Source organism: Trichomycterus rosablanca, chromosome 17 (assembly GCF_030014385.1).
Source record: "Trichomycterus rosablanca isolate fTriRos1 chromosome 17, fTriRos1.hap1, whole genome shotgun sequence".
NCBI lineage: Eukaryota > Metazoa > Chordata > Actinopteri > Siluriformes > Trichomycteridae > Trichomycterus > Trichomycterus rosablanca.
In genome coordinates, this window is record NC_086004.1 from 22,699,989 (window position 1) to 22,716,030 (window position 16,042).

A 16,042-nucleotide genomic window follows, 5' to 3' on the forward strand; every position below is an offset into this window, starting at 1 on the left:
GTTCTAGAAGAATATAACCAATTTCTTTGGTTATAATTTGGTCACTTTGGTCTTAATGTGTTTAGTTCAATAACTATTCCAATTTCTTTTTAAAAGTGATGTTAAAATTCAGCAGAGCTGGCAGTAATTACACTCGGTCCAATTAAATCCATGTATCAAGTCAATTTGGTTAATTAAGTGATTAAGTACAGGCAATTACTCTTTCAAACCAGTACATTAAGTACTGGGGAATGCTTTTCTTAATTAAATAAAACTGATTTAAATACTATATTTTGTATTTATTCAGGTTTCCCTTGTCATAACAGAATTTGTTTACAGATTTGAAATAATATACTTTAAAACAATGGTTAAAATGCTTGAAAAGCATTAAGATTGGTCCTGGGTTCGATCCCCAGGTGGGGGTGTCTGGGTCCTTTCTGTGTGGAGTTTGCATGTTCTCTCCGTGTCTGCGTGGGTTTCCTCCTGGAGCTCCGGTTTCCTCCCACAGTCCAAAGACAAGCAAGTGAGGTGAATTGGAGATACAAAATTGTCCATGACTGTGTTCGATATAAGCTTGTGAACTGATGAACCTTGTGTAATGAGTAACTATCGTTCCTGTCATGAATGTAACCAAAGTGTAAAACATGACGTTAAAATCCCAATAAAACAAACAAACAAAACAAACATTAAGATTGAGACTGTATAAGGAAAACAAATAAGAAAAGCAAAGCTTTTGAGTTATTCTGCAATTAAGAATCGCAGCTGTTTAACTCCAGCAATCAGCAGGGTTTAAAAGATCTCATGTTTAGATGTAATTAAAATTAGACTGTTTAAATTGTGTAATTTAAATATTTGAATTTCCTCCCAAAAACAAGCACATGTCCTGCTTAGACTATAAATCTACCCCTAATAGAATATCTAAATACAGATTGATTGATTAATAAATTCCCCCTTTTTCCACAAATTGATAAATATTTTACCAACCTTACAACTAGATTGAAGAGACTTTGTCATGAGGTACACAGCATAATTTATTCATAACCAGATTTACAAAACTCAGCCCATTTAATTGAATTCATTTAGATTATGGAAATGACTTGCATGCACCTCTGAGTTTGCCAGATTTTACCTGTGTGGATCTCCCTGGATGTGAATATTGTTTTTTTTCCTTTTTCCTCCACATACCATATAGAAGCACTTTGTAGTTTTACAATTACTGACTGTAGTCCATCTGTTGCTCTGCAAGCTTTGTTATCCGTCTTTCATGCTGTTATTCAATGGTCAGGACTCTCCCAGGACCACCACTGATCCACTTATACCAGCACAACACACACTAACACACCATCACCATGTCAGTGTCACTGCAGTGCTGAGAATCATCCACCACCTAAATAATACCTGCTCCGTGGTGGCTCTGTGGTGGTCCTGACCATTGAAGAACAGGGTGAAAACAGTCTAAAACAGTATGTAGAGAAACAAATGGACTACAGTCAGTAATTGTAGAACTACAAAGTGATTCTATATGGTAAGTGGAGCTGATAAAATGGACAGTGAGTGTAGAAACAAGGAGGTGGTTTTAATGTTATGGCTGATCGGTGTATGAGGACATGTGCTGGTTATCATTCTATCCTCTAAGCTTTAGATTAACCAGATGAAAACCGGTATCAAATTTTCCTGACATTTTACGTACAGAGGTTTCCCTTAGCTGAAAGTTATTTTTTATTTAAGCATTGCAGGTTGAGACGTTCACTGCATTGATTAAGGACAAACTACAATACAGAAAAAGTTTTTGCAGGTCACAGAGAGTGCAGCTTAGCGGCAACTGTAAATAGAAAACATGACTTGACAACACCTGCCCAGGAAAAATCCATTTTCTGCCATATAATCCGCCGTGCGTAGAAATGTGTTTACAGAGCAAGTTGATGTAAACTGTAAGGTGGGACAGGTAGAAGTCAGACACCGGAAACTCATTCGCACTGCTTGAAGAATTTCTTATTTATAAGAAATATATATATATTTTCTTTTTACTTTCAGAAAACTGTATTTACAGTGAGATTAAGAAGTTACTGCACCCTTTCTGATAACCTCCATTATTGCATGGGCCTATTTAATTCCATAATAAACTGTCCACAAAACTTAAATCATTATCACATTTAGCACTGTCTGTATTTGGATTCATTTTACCTTAACAGAGGGGGTCTGCTTTCTTAGCAGGATTGCCTTAAAAACACAGGTAATGCACCTTAAACATGACTTCTGTTTCTTTATTTCAAAATCTTTTGTTTTAAACCCGCAATTCGAATGTAAAATTTCCTTTTGTAATTTATACCAGTGTTAATTTGAGTTTAGTTTTGCATTTACTCATGGACAGATATCCTAACAGATATAGAAATTCACAGTTTTATTAATATTGGTAAGACATCCAGGATTTAATGCAGCAAATGGCCCTACACTATTACACTACAGTCTTTCCCTGCTCCCTGTAGTTTATAGTTACTTAGCATTTCCACACACTAAGCTCCACCGGCTCATGGGACTGTACTTCTTCTTTGCACATTGCACTTTAACTGGGACTCTACATGCCTAACTTGATCTTTGTAAATATAACAACTGTGACACTGTATTTTCACACCTCAATTAATGCACACAACATCTACGCTGTTAATACAACCTCAGACCATATTAACAGCTTAGTCGATTGTCTTTGCACTATTGTCTTATATGTTCACCAGAAAAGTAGCCTGACAGTGTTTCATTATACCATAAAACCCTGTATTGGTATACTGACAAAGCTGAATTAAATTGAATACAAGCACCATGTTTGCTGTTGATGCGCTTTCACTGTAAGACACTGTATTTTTTATTTTGCCTGACAATATCAGAGAAGCATTGACGTTTTTCTTGCTTTATGAACAGTTCTCATTATTGCACTCAATAAAACACTAAAATCAGGGCAGCTGTAGCCGAGCGATTAAGGTACTGGATTAGTAATCAAAAAAAGGTCACTGGTTCAAGCCCCACCACTGCCAGGTTGCTGCTTTGGGCCCTTGAGCACAGCCCTTAACCTTTTTAGAAGTTCCAAAGTTCCAACACAGAAAGAACATGCAAACTCCACACAGAAAAGGACCCAGATCACAGATTTGGTATAATGCACCTTGTCTTTGTGAGCGTCAGTGGCATTTTCTGTTCAAATGCAACACAACATACGTGCTTACATTTAGAATTACACTATATAGTACATTTAAAACAAAGCACACTTCAGTTGAAGAACCAACTTTACGGAAGCTGAAAGATCCCAGAACACAATTTTGATGTTCCTTCTGTTTCACAAGACCTTAAATACTCGCTGGTTATTCTGCTATATAATTTTTTTATAAACTCATCCCAAAGAAGCAAGTCACGATTCATGTATCCGTTTTCCACTTCTCCAGTCCAGTGGCAAAAGCACTCACTGTATCCGATTTGTTTTGTGTGCAGGTTTTAACACAGGATGTGAGGTTTTAGTTTTAATCTGTGCAGCATGGTTCCCAGACAGTGAACATCAAATACAAAAGCCAGACATCATGTTAAGCTATTTACGTGAGTCAATTTGCATGTTGACTCTTGTTTACAGTCCCAGTGAATAATCTGTTATGAAAGACCAACAAATTCAATTTAGGTGTCCTAAGCACACTCTAACAACTGACCATCTAACTTAAATGAAACCTGACTGAATGCTTTCGGACTGTGGGAGGAAACCGGAGCACCCAGAGGAAAATCACACAGACACAGAAAGAACATGCAAACTCTGCACAGAAAAGGACCCAGATCACAGATTTGGTGTAATTCACCTGTTGTAGGTCTTTGTGAGTGTCATTGCCATTTTCGGTTGAAATGCAACACAACATACGTGCTTACATTTTGAATTACACTATATAGATATACAGTTAAAACAAAGCACACTTCAGGTGAAGAAGCTGAAAGATCCCAGAACACCGATGTTCCTTAAATACTCGCTGATTATTCTGCTATATAATTGTTTTAGTAAACTCATCCCAAAGAAGCAAGTAACGATTCATGTATCCGTTTTCCACTTCTCCAGTCCAGTGGCAAAAGCACTCACTGTATCCGATTTGTTTTGTGTGCAGGTTTTAACACAGGATGTGAGGTTTTAGTTTTAATCTGTGCAGCATGGTTCCCAGACACTGAACATAAAATGCAAAAGCCAGACATCACGTTAAGCTATTTACGTGAGTCAATTTGCATGTTGACTCTTGTTTACAGTCCCAGTGAATAATATGCTATGAAAGACCAACAAATTCAATTTCTTTTTTTAATACATAGTTCGGTGCTTTTTAGATGTCCTAAGCATACTCTGACCAACAACTGACCATCTAGCTTAAATCTATACATGTGCACATAGACAGCTGATTGATACTGGACAATAAGGTTCTGCGATTAGTGGATGTCACATAGGGTGGAAAAAAATAAAATGCTTATTATTTTTTTTATCCAAAAATCCCTTTTTTATTGATGTGTTGTGTTCAGGGTTAAGAATACAGTATAAAATTCTGAGACAGAAAAAAACACAATACAATGAAATACTAATATTTGTCATACATTGTATCACTGCAAACCAGGTTACACTGAACCGAGATGAACCTGTAGGTTAAATTCTTTAGATTATGCTCTCTTAAATGTGAGACACAATGTACATAACAGTCAGTACCACATTTCTCTCTGTATACAAAATTAATAAAGGCATAAACCACAAAAAGTTCATTACATCCGGTCAGAGATGTTCATTTAGGTCACTGGTAGTGATTTTCATATGGTTTGAATGAATATTTAATTGAAGTCTCATTTATTCATAGATGTTCAGATTTGAAAAGGAAAAATCCTGTCTGGTTAAGTGAGGCTGTCGTATGAGGGGCTTTTTTAATTAGGCTTGGTAAGGAGCTGTGTGGAGAACTCGTACAAGTCTTTGTTGATTTTCTTCAGAGTCCTCACCTCTTCCTCCAACTCGGACACACGCACCTTTGTGTTTTCACCGTCACCAAACACACTCTGAATATGAAAGCATAAAACAGAACTTTATTTAGATTTTTCTCCTCTTCAACAGATGGTAGTAAAGGTAGTAAAGTGATCAGTGTATATATCCACTGTGCCGCCCTTTTTATTATTATGTTATTATTATTATTATTATGAGCACTATGTTACTAGTACAGAATAAATAGTGTAATACCCAAATGAATTACACAACGATGTAAGAGTGTTTTGTGCTTTCCAGGTCCCAGGTTCAAGTGAGAAAATAAAGCACAAGTGTGCACCAGCCCTAACCCATCAATCAGTCCGAAAGGTGGCGTTTACTTTGTAAAGGCCAATTCATATAGCAGTCAGCAGCGTTGCCTGGTGCATCAGATACAGCCCAGTTCTATACCTCTTCTACTTAGGAACAACTTAAACATTAACAACACAGAGTCGGTTGTAGGTACTGTGTCAGGTAGACTAGCTGACTGGAATAATTATGCTCAGCATTTGTTCTGTTTCCAAGGCCATGAGGTTCTAAATCTGTTCAGCCTGGGGACTTCCAGTGGAAACAAGTGGAATTTTAATGTCAAAATTCTTAAATTCTCAGTTTGTACAGTCATCCTTTCAGTGATTAATGTTAAAATATACAATAAATCGTGTGATTTTATGTTGGTAAGGTTTTTTAAAGACATCACTACTTCAAAACAGTGGTAACAAGAGGTTTTGTTTGTTGTTGGAAGTACTTAGAGACTCTCATTTGAGTAGACATTAAGTGGAATGTGATTTCCACACTGTGATGGTACATTTGACCCCGAATCAACAACCCAAGACGAGCAAACCAATTAAATGTTTGAGTCTTTCTTATTTTCTAATGATGTCTGCTGTTATGCTAATATTCTGCTGCAGCGACTCTCAAAGCACTCCATGACAAGACCTTTAAGTGCAGTTACCTACAGAAACAAGTTCATTTTGTTCAGCATTACTAATCTGCCAAGCGTGTTGTCACAGAGAGAGTAAGAGGTTCTTTTTATTCAGTCTGCTCCATTTTAAAAGGGTCATTTGTAGTTCAGAAAAATGGGTGACCTAATGCATTGTACAGATTATCAGCTCGGCTAAGTACCAAATCTCATCTAGGGGTTTATTTTTAGGAAAGACTAAATCTGTGCAAATAAAAAGTACTCAGAACTCGTGGAACACCAGCAGTCGACGCTTTACAGCTTCTTGCTGAGGTCATCAAATCCTGTTTGGAAACGTCCCTAATCTAGCGGCCCAGATATCTGCGTCGCTATCGTGTATAATTCCGACATGCAGTGACATGGTGGAAAACAGCACAAGTTTGTTTTCTCTCATTTCACCAGTTATTTATTTATTTAAGCATTTCTCACAAACACAGATTCAGCTTGTTTTGACTGAGTGAAGCTAATCCACTTACCAGCATGTCGAGTTCATCAGAGCATTTCTAAACATGAAGGAGAAGAAAGATCCCACAGTGCTTTAAAATGCCCAGTAGGACATTTCAACACAAAAGGTGACCAGGATGAAATGGATATTTTCACTCTGAGCAAGTAACTGATGATTCTGAGGTTCAATAAAAAAGTGTAATGCAGTTGGATTATTAAACATCAGAAGCTCTATTATACGTCCATATAAACCGCCTGTAGTCAGCAGGTTGGACTGTGCATGACAGCCAGTGTATTGTGGATTTTTTCTAAAAAATATGACAATATCCTCAAGGGTAAATATGTACACACGAGTGCTCAGAAACACACTAGCACATAGTGCTTACATCTCGAACTTGCGACTTAGTAGCTCAGATCTGCTACTGGTAATCCAGGCACCTATTAGGAGAGTGACTGGCTCGTCTGAGGGTGGATTGCCAGAGGAGATTCCTCATAACTGCTCCAATTATGACCTCTGCTGGCTGTTTAATGGCACCCACACAGAGACAGGGGATAATGGATACGGTTAGTGATACAGTTCTACACCGACCAGGCATAACATTATGACCACTGACAGGTGAAGTGAATAACACTGATTATCTCTTCATCACGGCACCTGTTAGTGGGTGGGATAAATTAGGCAGCAAGTGAACATTTTATCCTCAAAGTTGATGGGTTACAAGCAGGAAAAATGAACAAGCGTAATGATTTGAGTGAGTTTGAAAAGGGCCAAATTGTGATGGCTAGACGATTGGGTCAGAGCATCTCCAGAACTGCAGCTCTTGTGGGGTGTTCCCGGTCTGCAGTGGTAAGTATCTATCAAACCGAGTCAAGGTCATGGGCGGCCAAGGCTCGTTGATGCATGTGGGGAGCGAAGGCTGGACCGTGTGGTCCAATCCAACAGACGAGCTACTGCAGCTCAAATTGCTGAAGAAGTTAATGCTGGTTCTGATAGAAAGGTGTCAGAATACACAGTGCATCTCAGTTTGTTGGGTATGGGGCTGCATAGCCGCAGACCAGTCAGTTAGGAAGATGGTCATAATGTTACATCTGATTGGTGTATATATGAATCTGCCTCATGCAGGTGAAAAGAAGCAGTCGGCTACTCTACACGTGTGTGTTAGTCACGGCTCAGCCAGCAGTAGGGGAAGTGAAATGTAAGTGGTACTCAAATGGATTTACATATACAGGGGTTGGACAAAATAACTGAAACACCTGTCATTTTAGTGTGGGAGGTTTCATGGCTAAATTGGACCAGTCTGGTGGCCAATCTTCATTAATTGCACATTGCACCAGTAAGAGCAGAGTGTGAAGGTTCAATTAGCAGGGTAAGAGCACAGTTTTGCTCAAAATATTGCAATGCACACAACATTATGGGTGACATACCAGAGTTCAAAAGAGGACAAATTGTTGGTGCACGTCTTGCTGGCGCATCTGTGACCAAGACAGCAAGTCTTTGTGATGTATCAAGAGCCACGGTATCCAGGGTAATGTCAGCATACCACCAAGAAGGACAAACCACATCCAACAGGATTAACTGTGGACGCAAGAGGAAGCTGTCTGAAAGGGATGTTCGGGTGCTAACCCGGATTGTATCCAAAAAACATAAAACCACGGCAGAATTAAATGTGCACCTCAACTCTCCTGTTTCCACCAGAACTGTCCGTCGGGAGCTCCACAGGGTCAATATACACGGCCGGACTGCTATAGCCAAACCTTTGGTCACTCGTGCCAATGCCAAAAGTCGGTTTCAATGGTGCAAGGAGCGCAAATCTTGGGCTGTGGACAATGTGAAACATGTATTGTTCTCTGATGAGTCCACCTTTACTGTTTTCCCCACATCCGGGAGAGTTACGGTGTGGAGAAGCCCCAAAGAAGCGTACCACCCAGACTGTTGCATGCCCAGAGTGAAGCATGGGGGTGGATCAGTGATGGTTTGGGCTGCCATATCATGGCATTCCCTTGGCCCAATACTTGTGCTAGATGGGCGCGTCACTGCCAAGGACTACCGAACCATTCTGGAGGACCATGTGCATCCAATGGCGGTGCCGTGTATCAGGATGACAATGCACCAATACACACAGCAAGACTGGTGAAAGATTGGTTTGATGAACATGAAAGTGAAGTTGAACATCTCCCATGGCCTGCACAGTCACCAGATCTAAATATTATTGAGCCACTTTGGGGTGTTTTGGAGAAGCGAGTCAGGAAACGTTTTCCTCCACCAGCATCACGTAGTGACCTGGCCACTATCCTGCAAGAAGAATGGCTTAAAATCCCTCTGACCACTGTGCAGGACTTGTATATGTCATTTCCAAGACGAATTGACGCTGTATTGGCCGCAAAAGGAGGCCCTACACCATACTAATAAATTATTGTGGTCTAAAACCAGGTGTTTCAGTTATTTTGTCCAACCCCTGTATATACACACACATACAGTATGCATACTGTATATTTGACATGAATAAAAAAAGTCCATAGAATTGGCAACAGGTAGGGATGTAACGATGTACCACAAGGCAGTTAAAAATCGGTGCACATGTGCCACGATTCAAATCCGTATTGTACAATGTAAAATGAATCGATATTCACTTTAAACAGCTGAGGGCACTGGCGCTATTCACCTCGCCTGGTTGACATCACTACGCAGAGTTGTACGGGATTTTCCAGCCAAATTTATTCATGTGAGGATACTTTCTTTATTTGTATTATTCATTTATTTATTTAATGTGAGATTTGTTTAAAAATTTCATTTCAGTTGTTTTACACAAAAAGGGAAATGTGCAGCATTATATTATTTTTATAGTTTGTACCTACCTCAGAAATAAAAGGACATCCATTATTTAGATAAATAAAATATTTTATTTTTTAAGAGAAATAATAAAAGGAAACTTTGTCATTATTTGTCTTCAATTTAATTTTGTTTAAAAAATCGTATTGTGAACACAGTATCGTGAATCGTATTGCATCGTGGGTAGAGTGTATCATTACATCCCTAGTAACAAGTGAGGGAATCATGACTGGGTATGAAAGGAGAATCGACCAAGGGCTTAGTCTTTGGCAGCAAAAATGGGCTACAATCAAAATCTAACAGGGCAGTGGTAGCACAGCGGTTAAGGTACTGGACTAATAAACAGAAGGTAGCCAGCTCAAGCCCCACTGTCACCAAGCTGCCACTGTTGGGCCCCTAAGCAAGGGTCTTTGTCAAGGTTTATCATTCTTAATCGTCCCAGACCGGACTGGATTTGAGACACAAAGCATTTTACTTCACATTAAACTTTCTATTACCGAAAGGAAAATAGAAAGATTTAAAAAATAATCACTCACCTTGTCTGTAACAGCACACATGAGAGTATGGAGGCGGTCTGCTTTCTCCAGATAGGTCTCCTCTGGTTCCTAAAATAATAAAATTTTATTTATAATAATAAAATCATTATATCTCCAAAGATACACTTCAATACTGTAAGTCTGTGCAATGATTTTACTACATCAAATAAAATGCATTCATTTATCACTGATATATTAAAACACTCTTTTAATAATAACCACTCCTGTTAAAATACATTTACATTAAGGCTGAATCTATATGACACACAGCAAAACCGCTTTTGCGATCACTGTGCACTTGTTTCCTATGGAGTGAAGAGGTGTTGATTACCTTGCCGCTGTGCTACATTAACATCATCACGTACTGTACACGTTTATCATTTTGATGCTGTTTTTACAGCATGATGCAGTGCTCAAAATTCATTCTGATGCTTGAACTTTGACCCAGTTTGCCACTGACCTTTGCAAAGCACCGCCACTGAGACAAACTGTTTGTATGACAGTAAAAAGCAAAACACAGACATGGTCGAGAGAACTGATTCTCACTCTATGACAAAACCCTGAACTGTTGTATTTTAGTGAAGTAAGGCATAAACCAACCAGACTCCCTACGCCAGTGGTTCTCAACAAGGGGGCCTATCATTGCATTTAATGAAGAGGAGTTAAATATAATCACAAGTGATAAGATGGGAAATTTAATAGGATATTAGCATATGGCATATATCTTGTGATGTCATATAAATCTATTTTAAACTGCCTATAGCCTACTTTGGGTTTGGAGAATGGACACACATTTGATTCGCCCACCTCTAAAGTGTACAAGTCAGTGGACGGCAACTACGAAAGAATCTGATTCAGATTCAGAAATAAACCCATTACATTAACCAAAATCATAAAATATCAAGATTTATACCTTCATCATGGATTTATCAAATTTTCCTGTGAACAAGAACATAATACTTTTTGTCAGACAAAGAGCTCAGATCCTTTTACTTGCCCTCTTTTCTGCTTCCCATAATTCAACTTTAAGAACTGACTGTTCATTTGCCGTCTAACATAGGTATATACACTATAGGTACGATGTATATAGTCACTATGTTATTTATTTGGAGCTGTTTATTTACGTAATCATCCAATCAGCCAGTCACATGGCAGCAGTGTAATGATGCAGTGTAAGATTCAGTACAAGGCCCTAGGAGTCTGGTGTAGATTAACCTGACTGGCCTGCACAGACCTCTGACTTTAAACCCATCCAACATTTTTGAGAGTCAGAACACCTACTTTAGGTCTTACTGTATAACACCAGTGCCCAACCTGAATAATGATCCTAGGGTTATATAATGTAAATCCCAGCAGCCAGTTTCCAAAATCTTTTAATAAAAATCTGCAAAAATCCTTTATCAACTGTCAGCTGTTCAATGTATTCCTAATAATGTAGTATTTCAGGCCCTGCACCACAAAAAATGCTTTTTATTTCAATACCAGTATAGCACGTCATTTACAATACACTGTCACGCCAATACAATCACACCTGGATGAGTTTTTTCAGCAAGGTAATGACTTTCCTATTTTTATACAGCATTACCAACCTGTGCCCCAAATTCTCATAACTTCCTTGCGAGAAATAGAACCAGGTCTGTGGAAAAAAAACTCTTTTTGCATGCTGTGTGGTGCCCTGACGAGATTGAGAGTGTTATGTCTGGCACAGCCCTTGGGTAAGAGAGTGAAATTTACTCAGAAAAATTACTTTACTGTTTCTGGTATTAATTTGCTAAAGCAATCATTTGTTTAGGCCTTTACCTAAACCCAACAAGAAGAGGTGAAATGAAAACAACAAACACATTTTGGTGTGATGACTGTATTCTCAGAAGCTGTAGAAGCAGACTTGGCAAGTGAATGAGAGAGGGAGAGGGAATTAACAAAGCTGGAAGTCGTGAAATGAATAAGCACAGGGTTGCCAGTAAAAATTGCAGTTAGAAAATAAGTGGACGAGTTAAAAAACAGTTGAAAGGTGCCACTACACAGCAGGTGGGCTGCAAATTTAAGGCTGTACAAGCTCCATTATTTATGAGTCTTTTAATGATGTTCCCATCTGATGGATCGCCAATAGCCCATGAACAGCTGTTCCCGAACAATACTGCAACATTAATCATACTTTCATGTCTGGAGTATAAAATGCCCCATACAGACCACCACAGACTTATTACTATATATACACACTGATCTGCCATAACATTAAAACCACCTCCTTGTTTCCACACTCACTGTCCATTTTATCGGCTCCACTTACCATATAGAAGCACTTTTTAGTTCTACAATTACTGACTGTGTCCATCTGTTTCTCTGCATGCTTTGTTAGCCCCCTTTCATTAGCACCCCTGTTCTTCAATGGTCAAGACTCTCCCAGGACCACTACAGAGCAGGTATTATTTGGGTGGTGGGTCATTCATAGCACTGCAGTGACAATGACATGGTGGTGGTGTGCTGGTATAAGTGGATCAGACACAGCAACGCTGATGGAGTTTTTAAACACCTCACTGTCACTGTTGGACTGAGAATAGTGGACACGGTATTTAAAAAAAATCCAGCAGTGCTGCTGTGTCTGATCCACTCATACCAGCAGGCCCTGAGAATGATCCACCACCTAAATAATACCTGCTCTGTGGTGGTCCTGTGGGGGTCCTGGGAGAGTCCTGACCATTGAAGAACAGCATGAAAAAGGGGGTAACAAAGCATGTAGAGAAACAGATGGACTACAGTCAGTAATTGTAGAACTACAAAGAGCTTCTATATGGTAAGTGGAGCTGATAAAATGGACAGTGAGTGTGGAAACAAGGAGGTGGTTTTAATGTTATGGCTGATCAGTGTATACATATACAGAATATACTGTATATATATATATGCAATTTCCTTCGGGATCAATAAAGTGTTATCTTATCTTATATATATATATAAATATATATATATACATATACAGTGTATCACAAAAGTGAGTACACCCCTCACATTTCTGCAGATATTTAAGTATATCTTTTCATGGGACAACACTGACAAAATGACACTTTGACACAATGAAAAGTAGTCTGTGTGCAGCTTATATAACAGTGTAAATTTATTCTTCCCTCAAAATAACTCAATATACAGCCATTAATGTCTAAACCACCGGCAACAAAAGTGAGTACACCCCTAAGAGACTACACCCCTAAATGTCCAAATTGAGCACTGCTTGTCATTTTCCCTCCAAAATGTCATGTGATTTGTTAGTGTTACTAGGTCTCAGGTGTGCATAGGGAGCAGGTGTGTTCAATTTAGTAGTACAGCGCTCACACTCTCTCATACTGGTCACTGAAAGTTCCAACATGGCACCTCATGGCAAAGAACTCTCTGAGGATCTTAAAAGACGAATTGTTGCGCTACATGAAGATGGCCAAGGCTACAAGAAGATTGCCAACACCCTGAAACTGAGCTGCAGCACAGTGGCCAAGATCATCCAGCGTTTTAAAAGAGCAGGGTCCACTCAGAACAGACCTCGCGTTGGTCGTCCAAAGAAGCTGAGTGCACGTGCTCAGCGTCACATCCAACTGCTGTCTTTGAAAGATAGGCGCAGGAGTGCTGTCAGCATTGCTGCAGAGATTGAAAAGGTGGGGGGTCAGCCTGTCAGTGCTCAGACCATACGCCGCACACTACATCAAATTGGTCTGCATGGCTGTCACCCCAGAAGGAAGCCTCTTCTGAAGTCTCTACACAAGAAAGCCCGCAAACAGTTTGCTGAAGACATGTCAACAAAGGACATGGATTACTGGAACCATGTACTATGGTCTGATGAGACCAAGATTAATTTGTTTGGTTCAGATGGTCTCAAGCATGTGTGGCGGCAATCAGGTGAGGAGTACAAAGATAAGTGTGTCATGCCTACAGTCAAGCATGGTGGTGGGAATGCCATGGTCTGGGGATGCATGAGTGCAGCAGGTGTTGGGGAGTTACATTTCATTGAGGGACACATGAACTCCAATATGTACTGTGAAATACTGAGCAGAGCATGATCCCCTACCTCCAGAAACTGGGTCGCAGGGCAGTGTTCCAGCATGATAATGACTCCAAACACACCTCTAAGACGACCACTGCTTTATTGAAGAGGCTGAGGGTAAAGGTGATGGACTGGCCAAGCATGTCTCCAGACCTAAACCCAATAGAACATCTTTGGGGCATCCTCAAGCGGAAGGTGGAGGAGCGCAAAGTCTCGAATATCCGCCAGCTCCGTGATATCGTCATGGAGGAGTGAAAAAGCATTCCAGTGGCAACCTGTGAAGCTCTGGTAAACTCCATGCCCAGGAGAGTTAAGGCAGTTCTGGGAAATAATGGTGGCCACACAAAATATTGACACTTCAGGAACTTTCACTAAGGGGTGTACTCACTTTTGTTGCTGGTGGTTTAGACATTAATGGCTGTATATTGAGTTATTTTGAGGGAAGAATAAATTTACACTGTTATATAAGCTGCACACAGACTACTTTTCATTGTGTCAAAGTGTCATTTTGTCAGTGTTGTCCCATGAAAAGATATACTTAAATATCTGCAGAAATGTGAGGGGTGTACTCACTTTTGTGATACACTGTATATATATATATATATATATATATATATATATATATATTGTTCAGTGTGGGCATGTATTATTTTAATATAAATAAACATGAGCCAAAACTTTAGGACTACCCACTTAATATGCTTAAAATGCTCTAACCCATAAAGACATGGACTACACAAGACATCTAAAGGAGTTCTGTATAATCTGGTATCAGAACATTACTTGGTTCCAATGACTAGGCTGTTCTGCTGACTTCCCTCCCCCATTCCTAGATATAGCCAATTATGTCTGTGTAAACGTTTTACCAGCCAACAGCATTGCTGAGATTTGAACCCCTTATCTCAGCAGTAGTGGGCATAATTATTTTTATGAACCAATACCTGGCAGTTGGTGCCCAGTCTGACACACACTCCCCCTGAACCAGCTCCTTCAGCCTGCTCGGAATTGTTCAGATGACGACTGAAGCGAGGTAGTGGGATGCTGGGCCGACTATCTGGCAGGAACATGTTGGCAGGAGCTGGGATGATGGCGGCATTGGTCACCTGACCTGTCGGCAAAAAAAAAAAAAAACATGATGCATCTTCATGTTAAGTTTCTCAAGGGCCTCAATTAATTTAAGTGCCATGCTGAAGTCCCATATTTCAAGCTTTCTGCTCTTGATAAATGCTAGTATAGAATAATGGATACGTTAAGCACACTGGCTTTACAAAAGTCTAGAGATAAAGTGCCGTGCCGTGCCCCGAGTTAGAGAAAATATTGGGGAGGGGGCACATTGTGATAGTTTAGAAGATGTAGATCCAGACGAACTGGAACAGAAAGCAGTGATTCATAAATCTAACTTGACCTGCATTTAAACAAAAATACCAAGTTATGTATTGTTTTACCCTTTTCTTAAATTTTTTTTGGAAATATACAATAAAATATCCTAAAATGAATGCCTAATTTTTCAAAAAAAGTTGGGACGGGGCAATTTAACACTGGAAAGTTGTAAAATCCCAACGTATAATAAAATGTTAATATAAGGAAACCTATCATCAAATAATCCAACATTTCTAGAACATTTCTCATCAAGCACTTAAAATAGTTTGAGGTACCCTGTTTAAAATCTGAACAATCACCACATGGGTACAGGAATTCACTACTAATACAAAATGTTTAAAGCTGTATTATTCACGAAATAGCCAAAATACACCAATCAGCCATAACATTAAAACCACCTCCTTGTTTCTACACACATTGTCCATTTTACAGGCTTCACTCATCATATAGAAGAACTTTGTAGTTCTACAATTACTGACTGTAGTCCATCTGTTTCTCTGCATGTTGTGTTAGCCCCCTTTCATGCTGTTCTTCAATGGTCAGGACTCTCCCAGGACCAGGTGGTGGGTCATTCTCAGCACTGCAGTGACACTGACATGGTGGTGGATAAGACACAGCAGCGCTGATGGAGTTTTTAAACACCTCACTGTCCATGCTGGACTGAAAATAGTCCACCAACCTAAAATATCCAGCCAACAGCGCCCAGTAGGCAGCATCCTGTGACCACTGATGAAGGTCTAGAAGATGACCAACTCAAACAGCAGCAGTAGATGAGCGATCGTCTCTGACTTTACATCTAGGTCGGGCAAATAATGCCCTCATCTATTTACATTTTTTTTTAACTAAAGAAAGCTCGACCTCTATCATTGAATTATTACCG

At 39.5% G+C, this 16,042-nt stretch overlaps 1 protein-coding gene across 1 annotated transcript in view; it reads right to left on the bottom strand.

The window, feature by feature from the left end:
• Positions 1–4,413: 4,413 nt before the first annotated feature.
• The window catches only part of wdr18 (WD repeat domain 18), a 74,330-nt gene continuing 62,701 nt past the window's right edge, over positions 4,414–16,042 (bottom strand). Inside the window, exons 8-10 of the mRNA XM_063012891.1 lie at positions 14,724–14,890; positions 9,756–9,824; positions 4,414–5,025 (exon numbers count right to left, since the gene is read on the bottom strand). Coding sequence (XP_062868961.1) covers positions 4,897–5,025; positions 9,756–9,824; positions 14,724–14,890 — 365 coding nt within the window. The 3' untranslated portion in view covers positions 4,414–4,896. The remainder of the gene's footprint in view (positions 5,026–9,755; positions 9,825–14,723; positions 14,891–16,042) is intronic.